The sequence below is a fragment of the Gaeumannomyces tritici genome (genome assembly GCF_000145635.1).
Source record: "Gaeumannomyces tritici R3-111a-1 unplaced genomic scaffold supercont2.1, whole genome shotgun sequence".
NCBI lineage: Eukaryota > Fungi > Ascomycota > Sordariomycetes > Magnaporthales > Magnaporthaceae > Gaeumannomyces > Gaeumannomyces tritici.
This window is the reverse complement of record NW_008804545.1, coordinates 5620029-5635742: the sequence shown is the minus strand read 5'-3', so window position 1 is coordinate 5635742 and position 15714 is coordinate 5620029. Positions and strand designations below refer to the sequence as shown.

The 15714-nt window shown below is 59.0% G+C and overlaps 7 protein-coding genes across 7 annotated transcripts; 3 read left to right on the top strand and 4 right to left on the bottom strand.

Moving 5' to 3' along the window:
- Positions 1-65: 65 nt before the first annotated feature.
- GGTG_01787 (hypothetical protein) lies at positions 66-536 on the bottom strand (the record flags this gene model as incomplete). Its single annotated transcript, XM_009219558.1, has 1 exon — positions 66-536. One exon carries the CDS (start codon positions 534-536, stop codon positions 66-68), a length of 471 nt encoding a protein of 156 aa, XP_009217822.1.
- Positions 537-1637: 1101 nt separating this feature from the next.
- Positions 1638-2666, bottom strand: GGTG_01786 (hypothetical protein; the record flags this gene model as incomplete). Its single annotated transcript, XM_009219557.1, has 1 exon — positions 1638-2666. One exon carries the CDS (start codon positions 2664-2666, stop codon positions 1638-1640), a length of 1029 nt encoding a protein of 342 aa, XP_009217821.1.
- A 2405-nt stretch (positions 2667-5071) lies between these two features.
- GGTG_01785 (hypothetical protein) lies at positions 5072-5927 on the bottom strand (the record flags this gene model as incomplete). The annotated part of the gene is made up of 3 exons (XM_009219556.1): positions 5072-5293; positions 5495-5595; positions 5864-5927. 3 exons carry the CDS (start codon positions 5925-5927, stop codon positions 5072-5074), a joined length of 387 nt encoding a protein of 128 aa, XP_009217820.1.
- Positions 5928-6846: 919 nt separating this feature from the next.
- On the bottom strand, positions 6847-7775 carry GGTG_01784 (hypothetical protein; the record flags this gene model as incomplete). The annotated part of the gene is made up of 2 exons (XM_009219555.1): positions 6847-7208; positions 7373-7775. 2 exons carry the CDS (start codon positions 7773-7775, stop codon positions 6847-6849), a joined length of 765 nt encoding a protein of 254 aa, XP_009217819.1.
- GGTG_01783 (hypothetical protein) lies at positions 7365-9028 on the top strand. Its single transcript, XM_009219554.1, has 2 exons — positions 7365-8463; positions 8568-9028. Exon 1 carries the CDS (start codon positions 7911-7913, stop codon positions 8256-8258), a length of 348 nt encoding a protein of 115 aa, XP_009217818.1. The 5' UTR covers positions 7365-7910; the 3' UTR covers positions 8259-8463; positions 8568-9028.
- Positions 9029-10654: 1626 nt separating this feature from the next.
- Positions 10655-15000, top strand: GGTG_01782 (hypothetical protein; the record flags this gene model as incomplete). The annotated part of the gene is made up of 2 exons (XM_009219553.1): positions 10655-14448; positions 14523-15000. 2 exons carry the CDS (start codon positions 10655-10657, stop codon positions 14998-15000), a joined length of 4272 nt encoding a protein of 1423 aa, XP_009217817.1.
- A 323-nt stretch (positions 15001-15323) lies between these two features.
- Positions 15324-15540, top strand: GGTG_01781 (hypothetical protein; the record flags this gene model as incomplete). The annotated part of the gene is made up of 2 exons (XM_009219552.1): positions 15324-15341; positions 15394-15540. The coding sequence occupies 2 exons, from the start codon at positions 15324-15326 to the stop codon at positions 15538-15540; spliced, it is 165 nt and encodes a 54-aa protein (XP_009217816.1).
- Positions 15541-15714: the final 174 nt, after the last annotated feature.

The window sequence follows — 15714 nt, the reverse complement described above, 5'->3', positions numbered from 1 at the left end:
CCCCCCCCCCACGAACTCGCGGCTTGCCCGCGTCCACTGAAGGATTCTAGGCCGTAGTGGGATGACTACACATGCACCGCCTCCTCCCTCCCGATTCCCATCTTCGGCCGCCAACCGACGCCCGCAAGCGTCTCGACTTGTGGCCCTCTCTCCCAAGGCTGCCCGGGTGAGTCTCGGACCCCGCCAGGACCTTGACGCGTCGGCGGGATGGCTCCGCCCCCGGGCGGTGCTGTGAGGGATGGTAGGGGGTTTGTGGCAACGACAGCGACGAATCGCCATGCACCGTGCCCTGTCCGGCAGGGTCTTTTGTCGGCGTCTCTTCCGGCTCGATGCAGCAGAGCTTGCGCTCCCTTTCCGGTGTTGATGACTCCCACCTCGCTCTTCTTGTTTGGCGTTCTTTTGTGTTCCGCATCCTGGGCGCTTGTTGAGCGCCGGGAGCTAATGGCCAGTGGTCCTCCCCTGTCGGCAACCAGTGCCTGCTCTGACCGCGACATCGCTCCATGTCGCCTCGTCTCGGCTACGCGGTGATGTCCCATTATCGATCGTCCTCCACGTGGGGGGTGCCTCGCTTGAAAAACGGATCCGGTCCTGGCGTTGGGCATCCCCGATTCGGATAGTGTCCGTCGAGATCTCGATCCGTGATTTTTGTCGTCTTAACAAGAACGCTGTTGCTCAACATCAAGCTGAGTGGTCGATTCGCTTGTTCGCGATCAAAAAAAGCCGTCTCGCGAGGTCGTTCGGGGGTATATATCCGTCGTGAAGGGTCGTAACGTCATCCGCAAGACAGAAAGAAAACCCAAAGGCCGAAACAAAAAAGAGAAAGAAGGGGAAGAAGTCTTCCAAGCGAGTGCAATTGGTTTCGATGGCTTGAACCAGAAACAAATGCGCCAGGGGGGTATCTCTAAGAAAAGCCTCTTTATGCCGTATAACCGATGAGGGGAAACCAGGAGGATATGATAAAAACTCAAGAAAAATGCGGGAGATGCCATAGCGAAATGGCCTTCCAGGCTCGGACCTCTTGCCGAGCTCAAGGTTGCATTGCTGCGTGTTCCTCTTGTGTAGTAGAAAAGGCGACAAATGAAACAAGGAAATTCGAGAAAACAGCCTGCCTGTACCTGCCCTGCCGTAAATGCAACAAATACCCGCCCGGGACCCAGCCGATGGAGAGGGGGAAACAGGGAAATCAAAGGAAACAGCTGGCGACCGAGCTAGCGGTGTGGTGGTAGACGAGGCAACGATGATAAGAGGAGAGTGGACCAGAAAACCCAAAAACGCTCGCTTGCTGAACCAAAGAGATGATGATGACCGGACAAAGGAGAGGATAAGGAAACAGAACAAGGAATTATTAGGTTTGCGCCGTTGGTATAGTTGGAGTGGTGTCGCAGGCTCGCTCCAGATGCAAGAAAACGCCCGATATGCCGTTTGTTGATGATCGCCTCGTCGCCGCCGCTGTTTTGCTCGTTGCCAGAAGTGTATTGGTGTTCCGTTCTGCTTAGTGGCAGATTTGCTTGTCCCTGGCCCGCCGCATCTCACAGTGGAGTGAGAGTCGGGGGACAAGGTGTGGGAGGAACGCTTGATGGTCGACGTCAGGAAGACGTGACCTTCGGGTGGCCAGCTCCAGTGACAGACGGTGGTTGTCACATGGTGGTGGTGTACTCCTGGTACCTATCCCAGCCGAAGCCGCCGTAGCCGACGCTGACGCCGCACTGGGGCGCAAGCATGCTCGGCAGAGGAAGCTGCGGGATGGGCGAGGTGACGACGGGGGAGCTGTAGTAGTACCCCGCCGACGAGAACGGCTGGCTGAAAGACGGCGTCGGCGAAGGCAGCTGGCACTCGGTCATGGCCATGGTCGCCCAGATGATGTTGTCCGAGCCGGCCGTCGTGGCAACGACGCCGGGGCTTGATGGCAGGACCCTCCAGGAATCGACGGGCGCGGGCAGCGACGTCGGGATGGTGGGCTGGGACCACATGCTGATGCCTACGGGGGAGCTGGGCAGCAGGGGCGGTTGGCGGACGACCTCGATGATCTTGGGCGGCGGGGGCAGCAGGGGCTTCATGAGGCCCAAGATGGCGTTCTTGACATCTTCACTCTTCCCGTTGAGCAGCTCGCCGGCTCCTTCCTCCTCCAGGCCCTCGAGGGCTGAGACGTGCGTGCGGAAAACGTATTTGTTGATGGCCTGGATGAACTCCTCGTGCAGCTTTTTGCACTGTTGCTCCTTCTCGGCCCAGTCATAGGTGCTCGCCTTGGTGTTGGGGCAGTGGACCTCCTTGTGGTATGCGATCAGGGCCTCGATGGTGTCCGGGGTCAGCTTGTAAGCCACCTCGCTGCGCAGGACCATGTCGACGTGGACGATGTAAGCCTCTACGTGCACCATCTTGTAGTTTGATATGGCCTCCTTCAGGGGGTCCGAGTCCTTGGTGAGCTCCGAGTCGGGCACCTTGGTGAACATGAGCGAGGCCAGTGTCCAGATGGCATTCGGCGACGACAGCGTCTCGGTCAGACACCTCTGGTGCTGCGGGATGCTGTTGAGCGGGCGCTTTACCCTGTTGATGCGCTTCAGTGTCTGTGTCAACCAGGGCTCAACCTTGGAGCCGAGGACGACGTTGACCGAGGCGGCGCGGGGAGCAAAGGCCGCAGCCGAGGCCGGTAATAGTTGCGGAGGCATGGTGCTGGGTTGTTTGTTGTGTGCTTGGAAGCGCCGGGGAGAGTCTTGGGGCTAACTTCCGGTGACCGAGGTCGGCGAACAGGAGCTGGGAGATGGCAGAAGAGGTGTGACAACCGGAGTTGTGGTAAGGCGGTGGTGGAGCACTCGGAGGAGGGGAGGGGGGACAGGAGTTGGGGGTGGGCAAACGAATAATAAAGGAAGAAGGGGGACGGAGCCGGGCGGACCCAAGACAAGGGATCGAGCTGACGCGCCTGCAACCGCGAATGGGAAGAAGGGAAAGGAGGACGAGGTTACCCGTAAGGAGAGGGAAGAGGGCGAAAGGTGAGAGTGAGATGGTGGGTGGAATCGATATGATATACGGGTAGCAAGCTAGTGAGTCGGGGCTTTGTTCCCCGCCCAGTAGCCCTGTCTGTCTGGTGCTCCCGATAAACACCGGGTCTGGGAGCACACACCACCACCTACATATACGCATTTACTGTACTGCGGCTACCTCCACCCTCCCACACAGGCACGCCGCGGTTCTGGAGACACATGGGGCCCTCACGACCCTGGCGCCGCAAAAGGCCTTGCCGACAGCCTGCGGTGCATGCAGCCAACTTGGCCCAGCCCGCAGCTTTTGCCCTGCATGGCGAGGACGAGTGGCCACTTTGGAGTACGTACCGGCCTGCCTACCTGGGTACATACGGGTGCGCAGCTTTCCCTACTACTTGGTAGGCTAGCAACCTGCGCAGCTGTCTGCTGCTGCTTAGGAGGGTGTGCGCAGGAGGAGGGTACGGCCTAGCTGTGGGGGTGTGCAGTATAAGCGGTGGCCATATCGGCCGACAAGAAGAAACGAGAGACCGAAAGGAGAAAAAGCAAAGGAAAAAAAAAGCACGCCAAACTGGGTCAAAAAAACCCTGCCTGGCTGTCGAACTTGCGGAACTACCGCTGCATAGCAAGCTGGGATCGGAGCACAATCCAAAAGAGAAAAAAAAAAACGGATGGCGCTAGTGTCCCTGGGCTTGGTTTCTTTCCCGCTGCAGCTTGCCTCGCTGAGCAAGGAAGCCAAAAAAAAACAAAAAAAAACCGCAGGCCCAGGCAGTGGCGCCACACCACACCAGACCAGCGGACCGATGGGTGCGCTTCACTTGCTGCAAGCCCACGCGTGTGGGAAAGCAAAAAGGAGGACAAGGGGAGAAAAAAAACCGAGGGAGAAAATGGCGGGGCAAACCAGGGGTGTAGGATGGTGGAAAGGGGAGGGGTGCGCGAGGTCTGGTTGGGTCGACGGGTGGCATGTGGACGCTTGGGTGGAGATCAGCAGGCATCGAAAAGGACCCATGGATCTCCGAAGGACGGCAAGGAAAGACCCCAGTCTTTGAGCGCGGTACGTACCACCACGGCTTGCGAAAAAAAGCCCTGGGTGAACGTTTCGTGCCCAGCGGCAGTGGTCGGCCCCACCACCCCACTCTGAGGCAACTTTTTCTTTTCCCTTTTTTTTCCCTTTTCTTTTTCTTCCCTGGTGACTCCAGTCCCGTGCATGCAGTAGGGTACTGGTGGTGGGCTGTGCTCGCGGCCTGCATATGCTGGATGACAGGAAAATCCGAGCGCCTCTCCCCCTCCCTCCCAGCGATGGGACAGCCGATGGGGTGCGGGCCCAGGCAAGCCAGGTTTGCAACCACAGCTGAAAGGTGCATCCAGTCTTGCCGGTCCTGGCGAACTGGCCGCACACTGGCCCAGCGCCACCCTCCCGCGCCTCTCCTCCCCGGACTGGAAGGGCTGGCTGCAAAAGAGGGAAAAGTCACAAGCCGCGCTTCCGCACGGGCGCTCTGGAAACCGTGCGCTTTGTCGGCCGACAGACGTGCGCGCTCGGTAGGTGCGCTGGAGCTCGCATCACTCATGTGTGCCGCCTCACTCGTCCGTCCAGCCTGTCTAGCCGGTGTTTAATTGATTGCTTCTGCAGGCCGGCCAGCGGCGCATGCTGGAAGGGAGGCAATTCCAAACGACATTGCATGCAACGACCACCTCGAGAGCAGCTCTAATATCAGGAGGCTGGGCGCTGCAGGGAGAGGAGCTGCAGAAGGATGGGAAGAAGGAAAGAGAAGGGGAAAAAAAGGCAGTCTTGGCCAGCCTTCGGGAATTGACTGATATTGCTCTGATATTACCCACACCATTCGATTTCCCCATCCATATCCCAGCAACCCATGGATACACCATCATGGCATACCTTAGCTTGCTACACACCACCCCCGTAGCCAAAACAAATCCTGGGCCGCCAGAATGCGCTCTGCGCCAGGACGAGGAACGATTGCGTCCACCGGGGCCGTCGCCAGGAGAGGCCGGTTGGTTGTCGGGCGCAAAAAGAAACCAGAGTCCTGCATATTGAGACTCTAGGACGAGGATTGTGAAATCTGATATTGGATCGTTGCCTATTGGGCCTCGGCGGCTGCTCTTGCAGCGCCGGATGCATCCCCGGACCCCTCTTCGGCCGTCTCGCACCCACCACCACGACTCTCTTGGGCCGTCCCAACTAGCACGTACGAGTCGCGGGCTGCTTGCTCATCCCTCAACAGTCCGCGACCCGGGGATCCATCCGAAGGCCGGCGCATCTTGCGGAGTGGTGTGTCATGCAGGCCGCATGCGCGGTGCGCCTGTGATGGATAGCAGCGCATGCCTCGTATGCCGGCAGCTCTATCGGAACGAAGGAATCACACTTTTGTCCTTGCAAAGGACGGACCCCTCTTCCTGCGCAAAGGGCAAAAAAAGCCGTGCTTATCATGCAGCGCCGTCCTTGGGGCCCACAGGACCGTAACCGCATGGCTGTTGTTGCTTCTCTTTGCGCTGACACTTACAGCGCCCAATTCGCTCGATGAGATTGTTTCAAGCCTTCCCTCATCTCTTGAAATTGGATCATCACCACCGTCCTTCCAGTAGGGCCCGGCTGAGGGCGGAGCTGAAACCGACGACACATGACAGTTGAACAAGAATGGAGGATAGCCTCAGCAGCGAGCGGAGAAGTGTCTAATTAGAGGAAAGCGCAACAAGCAGCAGGGCTCCCGGCTGTCCGCTTTGGGACTCCCTACCCCATCACTGTCCATCCATGCTCGGCAGAGTGTGGGCGTGAAGGAGGGGAAGACGCAGCTTGACGTCCCTTGGGCTTTGAAACACGACCAAGATGTCGTGGTTCGGTATCGCGCGTTACCTAGTGGAACGGCGCCTACCAGGCTGGGCCTGTCCCTGCTCTCGGTGGCGGAAGGGGATCGGCTTAAAAGCGGCCTGTAACATCTCTGCTCGTGTCCACCTGCCCAGAAGCGTCGCATTGGCGAGGGAGAAAGAAAAACAGGGCCGGCGAGGGAAGCCGCCGCGAACCCCGTTTTGACTCGAGCGGCCCACGAAGGTGGTTTACTCATGCCAGGTCTGGGGGTAGGGTAATAACCTAGGGGGTGCTGATCGTCCATCCACTTTGAGGAGGAACGGATAGGATACACCAGGGAGCAGAAAGTGCAGAGCCACCCCCAGAGGGAGTAGAAAGGCCTGGGAACCCATCTCCTGTGCCCGGAGGGTCGAGCCTTACTCGGACTAGGGCGGCAAGGCGGACAGGGAGACTGGGAAGAAGCGAAAATGAACGAGAGCCAGTAGATAGCTTGTGTCGACAAAGTCTCATTTTTTCCTTTTGAGGAAGTCGGTCTTCTCAAATCTGATTCGCTGTTGAGCTCTGTCAGCCGGCCAATGAGAGAAAGGCCGAGGGGGAGGCTACGTGATTGGCAGAAATTCAGAATCGAGGATGGATACGGAGGGGGCAGGGGTCGAGGCCTTGGTCTGGTCCGTCATTCTAGACCGGAGGACAAAAGGGCAAATAACACCCGACACTTGTGGATTTTTCTCTCTCTTTTCTGTGGGATCGGGAATGTTGAAGCGAGAAATGAGAAACGTTGCACGCTTGCATGAAAATTGACCGTGGCCGGCGACGAGGCCGTGACACAACATGCAGGGGCGTGGGGAAAGGGCAGGAGAACGGGAAGGAACAGCTAAACATTGGACTAGGCCGGCAAGAAAGGACGCTTGACCTCACTTACCAGAGCTCACACCCAGCGTGCCGCATGCCACCAAATGGAGACCGCATTGGACGCCTGCTGGGCTTTCGTAGCTCCCGTTGGAAGAGCGGCAGGTAGTGGGGGCCGTACAATATGGACTCATCAGAAGCTCAAGCCAATCCCCGCGCCAGGAGTCCAGCTTCGCGGCCTTGGGCCACACGTCCCAAGGCGCCCATCATCAATGTGACGGGAATAAAAGACGCGTCTCCCTGGTGTTGGGAGGAGTCACTGCCTCCTGCATCGTCTCGCGGCCGCAAAGACGCAGCGGCACCGCGCCGGTCGATTGGGGCAGCGACAGGAGCACGATCGAGGAGGTCCGATATCGCGCTACCAGCCCCATTTGTGACACAACTCGGCGCGACGAGTGCGAGGTCGAGGGAGTTGGCTCGGCTCTCGCTTGGCCGCCGGGGGGCTCGCCTGGCATGGCCGCGCGCCGGCGGCGAAATAGCGCGTGGTGACTCAATTAAAGACTCTGCCGGGGACATGTGGGTGGCTCCCGTTCGTCAGGGCGCGTACCTGCGTGAAGTTGTCATGTGACGGGCGGAGACGAGGGAGAAAAAAAAAAACCTGGCAGCGCACCCGAGCAGTGTGGTGACGACAGCCACCTCAGCGCTCGCAAGGGCAAAAAGCGCGCACCAGCTTGGCGTCGGCTACCCCAGGTCTCGTCGTTGTGGCACATGCCACAAGCGGTCTTGACCGGCCGGCGGTCAAACAGTAGCTTGGGCCAAGGCCTTGTCAAGGCAGCCAACATTAAGGGACGTGCACCGCTTCTGCCCAACGCCGACAAGTCCTCACCGTCCGTCCGCTTCCCGCCTGTGCTGGGAACTCGTGCAGCCCGAGCCCCTTTGGGGGCTATTATTGCTGCAGCGCATTCGGCCCATCTCTGCCCGTGTGATCTGCCCTGCTGCCCATTGTGCGGTTCCCTCAGGCGTCTGCCCTTGTGCTGCACCGCATTGCACAGAACCGCGTCCTGCAGGCGAGCCTTGGTGAGGGCCTTGCCAATCGACCTCGCTCGTTGAAACCCCGTGACCACTTCCATGTCAGTTGACTCGGCTGATGGCGCTTTGGAATATTGGAATTGGTCCTTGACTTTTCTTTTTCTTTTCCCTTCCTTCCAATCTGATATGCGCCCGAGGTCACATGGGCGCTTGAACCCCTCCATCTTACGATTCGCATGCACATTTCCGTCTCTGTGGTCGAAGTCAATGATGAGGACGACTCATGGAGCGTGGTTGGCGGCGCGGCTGCCGAGAAGGGACATGGGTCGAACCAAAATGACCCCTTCTGGAGGGTGTTCTCAGTCGTTTCTATCAGGCCACCTTGTCCCTACCCGCCCAGCTTGGTTAGAATCGGCTTTATGGTAGGCGACAGGTCCACGATCGTTGGCGCGCAATCCACGCCCCCCGACGATCTCGTTCCGTCTTCCATGGCTAAGGATGCCCCAACGTGGTGGTGCCTGGTACTCTCCGTCAGATCCACGGATCTCAGTGCAGCCGCTTTGCGCATCCAGCAACACCAATAGAGACGACAGACGGATGCCCATCTGAAGCATGCATCCCCTAGCTCGGAATTTGGCGACCAGGCGCCAGGGAGAGAATAGAGAATACGATAAACTCCGGAACGTTGGCTCTGGCACTGGCGCAGGCGCGGTTGGTACTGGTGCCAGTTCCTGGGTAGATTCAAGTATACTAGCTCCGGGGCCCATATAGTCATGTCCAGTCGCCAAGGTAGGTACCTGGATTCTCCGACCAGTTGGAGGTCGTAATCCCCTAGCCGCTCGATTCCAGGCGCGACAAGCTAATCTGCATTCTCGGCTAATCGGGATACTAAGAAAAGCGCTGCGGTGATCGGCCGAATAGAAACATTAGGAGATGAAGTCATGATGGGAAGTCAAAATTCCCGGGCGACGGGACCTGCCAGTCGCGGCGATATGCGGATGAGGCGAAAGGAGGTTGTGGTGCTGGTGGCGCAGCAAGACCAACTGCATCTAGGTGTGTCAGGCTGCCAAAGGCTTGGCAGAAGGGAGGGATGGCTCGTAGAAGGATCTTGGGTCGTGGTATGAGTTCAAAGGGGAATAATCGACTCTCGAATGGGGATGCCGAGGGCGTGGGATCAGTAGAGCCAAGAGTCTATCTGTGTCTCTGGCACCCTTTCTCTGATGTACCGCAGGAGGTTCTTCCCACTCCTGCCCACCACGCCTACCTAGACTAGGGTGGTGGGTGGCACTGGTGCTAGGTAGGTGGTGGTAGTCACCGTGAGCACGTAGGAGGCAGTGAGTCGACGGCATGTGCATGTACACATGTGCGCTTCAGGGGCGGCTCAAGGACAGGCCGCGGCGGGCTGCTAGCAGCCCCTTCAGGCCCGTTCGTTTCCCCAGATCGCCTTGAAGCAAGGAGGGCCGATGGAGGCGAGGATCGCTTATGCTTCTGTGCTCGTGTTCCTCTGCCGAGGTGTGCGCATCCTTGACAAGCTGAGGACCAGCAACCGCTAACTCGGGGACTTGCATGATCGGCTAGCCGCCCGCCCACTTTGGTTCCTTGGCACGCGCCCGGCGCCGCCTGGGAAGATGCTTGCTGGCAGTGGGAGACGGGCTGGGTGCACGGTCGCACGGGCTGGAGGCTTAGCAGCCATGGAGGGGCACCACCGGCAGCCCAGAGCCGGGCACGCCTGCAGGCCGTCCACTGCAGCCCCCTTTGTGCCGGCGGGGTGGCGGCTCGACGGCGCGGCGTGCATGTAGAGAGGCCGGGCAGTAAACAGCGAAGTGAGGCTGGGAGGCAGCCAACTCGACCCATTTTTTTTTATTCCAACGAACCCTTCTCCCCTCCGGAGGCCACCGCCACAGCTGGTGACGTGGAAGCGACCTGTTTCCGACTCCGACTGCAGCATTTTCAACCTGGAGCTGACGCACACGCCACATGAAAGGAACAAAAAAATCTTGTTTCATCAGAGCAGTCCCATCAACACGAACACGCTGCCAACACATCAAGACTGTCGTGCAGGACAGGAATGCCTGCTTTGCGCGTGGATGCCAAAAATACCATCATCTGCCTTTGTATGTACCTAGACATCGGGCGCGATATGACCCAAGGTTCCCCATGACTCTCAGCCTACGTGTGCCTTTTCGCCACAGTTCCACACAGTCTCTCCAAGGGAAGAACATCGGCCGGAGGAGAAAAGGTTATCCCAAGGGAATGGCTGGGAACCGCGCACGTCCATATGGAAACGTGGCACAGGCGCAGATCAATCGCCACGAGTTTGACAGGCCACCCATTGCTCGTTGTCATTGCCCGGTCTGCCGTGAAGGCTCGGCTAGGCCCCGGGCCACGATGTGCCGGGCTCGGTGTTGGGGTCCCGGAAACGCGTCCGATTTTCGGCACGAACCGTGACAAGCGGTGTAAACATGTCGCGAAGCCCGAGGCGCCCAAATCTCATAGCATGTGTTCAGATGATATATGCGGTCTATACCACTATTCGCTTTCACATCATGTCAAGGATTCGCTCAACCTTGCTGCGCTGCTTGCAACCCTAAAACACGAAGCCACCTACTCTCACAAGTGTGGCTTTAATGTGGAGGTGCTGTTCCTGGGGGTGGGGGTTGGTTTCCCCAATCCCGGCAGCTGGGGCCAGGCGTGGTTAAGTTTAGTGTTTAGTGCACGAGGCAGCCTGGGTGGTTCCAAACGCTGACAGAACACATCGCCAGAGCAACGATTCCGAAACACATCCATCCCAGCTTCAGTAGCTCACATTGCCTCGATGCCACGGGCAGTTCGGACCGCCTGATACGGACCATCGATTATGCGCCCCTGATCGATTCTATTCGAACCGCTGTAGTGGCCGGGAGAAGCGCCAGTTCCCGCTCATCTTGGCCCCGTCAGGACCCTTGGCGACCACGCGACGAGGACGACACACGGCGGCATCATGGCGGACCAACCCTCGACCCAGGCACAAGGGCAGCCGAGCAGCCAGCCGCAGCCGGCAAAGACCGCCGCGGCCTTGGCTGCAACGCAATCGCCTGCGAAGCACATCAGCTCCTCGATCCCCGTCGGCTTGAACGAGGCCGCCCTTGACTCGCCTTCCTTTCGTGCCGCCTCGGCGCACTTTGGAGACCAGACCGAGGCTGTAGAGCGGTGGCTTGATGCCTACGTCAAGAGCGCGTCTAGGCTGGTACTGGATGCCACCTCGCTCGAGGAAACTATCAACAACTACATATCCAAAACGTCGCCCGCTCCCGCCGTGGCGGATGGTGTCATCGATACGGACTTTACACTTCTCGCCCTCAAGCGGGCCGGCGACCTGGCACGCGAGCGATGGTCCCAATTCTTGGCCTCGACGCGCCGCATCGAGACGCTCTCGGTCGAGCCTATCCGCAATTTCATGTCGGGCGAGCTGAGGGTGTTCAGGGACGCCCGTAGACAGCTAGACCAGGCCCAGCGCAGCTTCGATACCGCCCTTGCCCGCTACATGGCGCAGTCCAAGATCAAGGAGCCCTCGGCCCTCCGCGAGGATGCCTTTGCCCTCTACGAAACCCGCAAGTCCTACCTCAAGTCGTCCATGGATTACTGCCAACTCGCTCCCCAAGTGCGCTACAGCCTCGACAAGCTGCTGGTCCGCGTTAGCGCTGATATCTGGCGTGAGATGATGCGTTCCAGTGACCCTGCCACCTCGTCGGCCAAATGGGCCGATGAGATGGATCGCATACGTGGCTGGGCCAAGGAGCTCGAGTCGTCCGAAGCCGTGCTCAAACGTGAACTGCAGGCCGCCCGCCGAAGCATAGGCGAGACCACCTTGGCCAGCGTCAAGCCATCGCGTGAGCTCGATGACTATAGCGCCTCGACAGTGCCGTTCCTAGGATCCCGCGGTCCTCTCAACCTGCGCACCGGCGATCAGGCTTGTGTCATCTCGGAGAAGCAGGGCTGGCTCTTCCTACGAACCATCTCCGGGAAGCCCGCCAAGGTGAACTGGGTCCGCCGCTGGTACTACTGCCGCGATGGCATCTTCGGCTGGCTCGTAGCAGGACCATCGGGTGTGCTCCAGGGCGATGAGATAGGTGTTCTGCTCTGCAGTGCCAAACCCGCGGTCCAGGAAGAGCGCCGTTTCTGCTTCGAGGTGAAAACAAAGAGCCAGACCCTGGTCCTACAGGCCGAGACTCAGGCCCAGCTCATCGAGTGGCTCGAGGTATTCGAGGTTGCCAAGAAACAGGCGTTCGAGGCAAGCCTGGGACGTGATAACGCACAATTCCCTGGCGGCATTGATCCTGCCTTCGCCATTACTCCGCCGTCCGTTCCAGAGTTCTCGGCAAGGTCGCTCGACACACAAGTTGTTGTTGGCCTCGGGTTGGATGATGGCAGCAGCGCCAGCGCCGCCGGCGCCCCCCTGGAACGGACAGCCACGATGGGGGTTCCTGGCTCGGACACTATACCGTCTCGCCCCAGTTCTGATGTTGGAAACCTCCCCCCTCCACGTCGTGCAATAACGGCCTTGGGCCGAGAAGAAGGCGAAAGCAACCGGGATCATGCCACTCGCCTCATGCGGAAGGCGCTTTACAACGCCGAGGCGGGTACCCCGGGATCTGGTACCATCGCCGGCCTGATTTCAGCCAGTCACAACCTGGTCCCCGCAACCTATGCCGTTGCCCCTCCGCAGCTGAGCATAGGGTCGCTCCGGCCCGGTCAGTCCATGGGTAATGTGGTGGGCCGTCCTCGACCGGGGGGTCTAGCCCCGTTTACCTTTGCGAGGCCACCCTCGGCCACTGCTCTCAGCAAGAACGCAGTGCTGGTGAGCGGCGACATGGGCATGGGGACGGACCGCAGCCAGGCCATGCCGACTGCGCTCATGGCCAACTATTGGGGAAGCAACTCCTGGGGGGCCATGTATTCAACCCCTGCCGAGACGCCCATGCCCAAAACGCCCATCGACGAAGATCCATTCGGGCCGCCTATTTCGGTGCAAAGTCCGTCGGGGAACGTGACATCCCCTAAATTCCCTACTGGGTCGCTTCACAGGAAACCCCTCAGCGCAGATGTTTCAACTCACTCGACACCTGCCGTTGTTGCCCAGGACGGCCCCGAAACATTCCCTAAAACCTACCCGGCAGAGCTAAAACCGCACCACTCGCAGTTCAGGCTACTTTTCCCGAACGTGCCCGTCGAGGAGAAGCTCGTCTTGGTGTTTAACGCCGGTTGGTCCAGCTCGTCCGAGGACGGGACAAGCAACCAGAGCCTCGTCGGCGGTGGCCGAATCTACGTCACGCCCGATAACATGTATTTCTATGGCTTCCAGATGGGCCTGATCACGGCCTACAAGGTCAGGCTTGACATCATCTCCGAGGTGACTGCCGCTCCAGGGAGGGAGTGCGACTTCATCTTTCTCCACCTTGGCCACAACATGAACGACACAGGGTTCACGAGGATCACCATCAAGGTGTTCCTGGAGAGTCTAACGTTGCTGCATGCCCGGCTCAATCTTTTAATCGATGACCTGCAGGCGGAGGAGCCCATGGACATCACAGGCCTGATCCAGGCGCTCGTTAACCTCGAGAAGGAGGATCTGCGTAGCAGGAGTCCCAGTGTAGAGAGCTGGGAGGAAGTACCATCCAGTACACCTGCTGATGACGGTACGCCATCTGGCAGGGCTACTCACGACAGGATGATTGGCAGGCGTGCCGAGAAGCAGTTACAGGGCTCTGCAGGCAAGCTCCAGCTGCCCGCGCATCCTGTAATCTATGAGCCTGAAGACATGCAACAGATGGTGGCAGAACGACACTTCGAGATCAGCGCCAAGGCCTGCTTTCACGTGCTGTTTGGTGACAAGTCGTTCATCTTCCCCAAGCTGTATTTCGAGAGGCGGGCTAAGGAGATTGCACAGGGGCCATGGGAGCTGGCGGATCACGGAAAGATGAAGCGACACTTCCGGTTCAAAGTGGAGTGTCGGGACATGCTGGGACGACGCAAGCCGGCCCAGGTCGAGGACACGCAGACGATCGAGGTGTTCAGCGACCACGTTACGTACGTGGTCAAGCACGTCAAAACGCCATGGCATCTGCCTCACTCGGGAGCGTTCAAGCTGGTGACCAAGGTGGTAATTACGCACCTGGCCAAGTCCAAGTGCAAGCTCGCCATCTGGACCAAGGTGGACTGGTCTAAGACGCCGGCCTTCTCCAAGAACATGGTGGAGCGGCAGGCGTCGGACGATGCGGTGCGGGACGCAGAGGAGCTGGCCGAGGTGGCGACAGACCAGGTGCGCAGGCTGGGTCCACACAGCCGGACGAAGCGGGCGATCCAGGTGTACGGCCATATCGGGCAGCAGACTCAGGTGGTCGTCTTCACGCCCGGCGAGGCGGGCTCCACCAAGAAGCCGCAGATCAAGCCGCGGACACTGACCAACATGATCTTTGAGGTGCTCCGGTCGTTCATGGAGAGCGTCGCGTCGAGCTTGATGATGTGGACCTTTGCGGGCTTCAAGAAGCTCTTCAGCATCTTCTCGGCCAACCGCATCATCCTGGCGGTGCTGGCGGCCAGCGTCATGACCAACGTCGTGTTCACCTCCAAGGAGAGCTCGACATGGTGGGCAGAGCGCAAAGCAGCCAAGTTTATGAACCGCATCGGCGTCGGGCCCAATGTCATGATGAGCAAGGCCATTTACGTGGCAGACTTGGACCAGGCGACCGAGAGCTCGCTCGTGGCCATCACCTCGAAACCGCCAGCTAGCGCATGGTAGGTGTCTCATTCTCTCCGTCCAAGTCTGCTTCTACGCTCTTATGCTGACCCTTCCCCTTTCGCTCCACTAGCTATGATATGTTCCGTGGCATTATGAACTCAACGGATATGGACCTCCCGTATCACAACGCAGGGTCAAACATGCTCTCAGGGACTAGCAAAGCGGCAGCCCGACGTCTCCGGCGCACGAGGCAAAGGCTCGGCTCGTACCGGCACGATCTAGTCGTTGCGATGCGGGTCGTAAACAGTATTGAGCGTGAGCTGATACAGTCCGAGTGGGAGAACTGGCTGCTGGACGAGAATCTGCGATGCGAGCAGGTCAAGGTGATGCTCGCAGGCAATGGCGAGACGGGCAAATCCCCAGACAAGGGAAAAGGCGGCATTTTTGGCGACAGCAGCAATGGCGACGGGGCACAGAAGGTGATGCGGCCGATCGACGAGCAGAGGATCTCGGCGCTCAGGGTGTGGCATGGCGACTATTGCGGCAGCTGCCGTGCCGATCAGGACTCCATCCTCAAAATGAGGGGGAGCCCCGAGGTTTTCGAGTAGTGGGCACGTGCGACGCGTCTCGGTGGTTGGTCGACGACGCAGAAGGACTGGGAGCCGGAGACAGCTTCTTGTTGTGGATGTAATAGCTGGGCATCAGTGCAATGAAGTCATGCCGCAGATGCCAGCACCTGTATTAATTAGCCTTAGGTTTCCTCGGAAGATGCCCATCTCTGGTTTGCAGAGTATTTGGCAGAGCTCGACCGGTATACACATACACAGTCACACAGCAACCCGGCGTGAGATAAACTTCTATTTAGCCTACTCCCTAGAGATACCTTCCCATATATATATATAAAGCAAAGAAATACACCGGGCTGGTTGGAATGCAGTCCGCCTCTACCGTCAGCCACTCCCGCAGCTAGAGCAGGAAGGCGGGAACGCTAACACCATGAGGCAGAAGAGCACGTGTGGTGTCTGAGGAGGAAGGCGGTCGGCCAAAGTCGTGAGCAACGTCTTTCTGAGTCTGGTCGGTTTGCTCGACCAAATCAGCGAGGCCCTGAGCGGATACGTGCAGAATCCCACCGGGGCATTTGCTCCTGAACCTCAACCCGAGACGGTGTTTGCTGCGTCACCATCCGTCATGACTTCCAGGCCCCACCTCGTGGGGGAGCACGCACGAACACCATGAGAGGACTTGGCACCTTGGTTGCTAATTTTAGGGCAGGCAGTCCGGGGCCTGATGAATGGCGGGGCCACGGCCCACCCCCAGCCAAA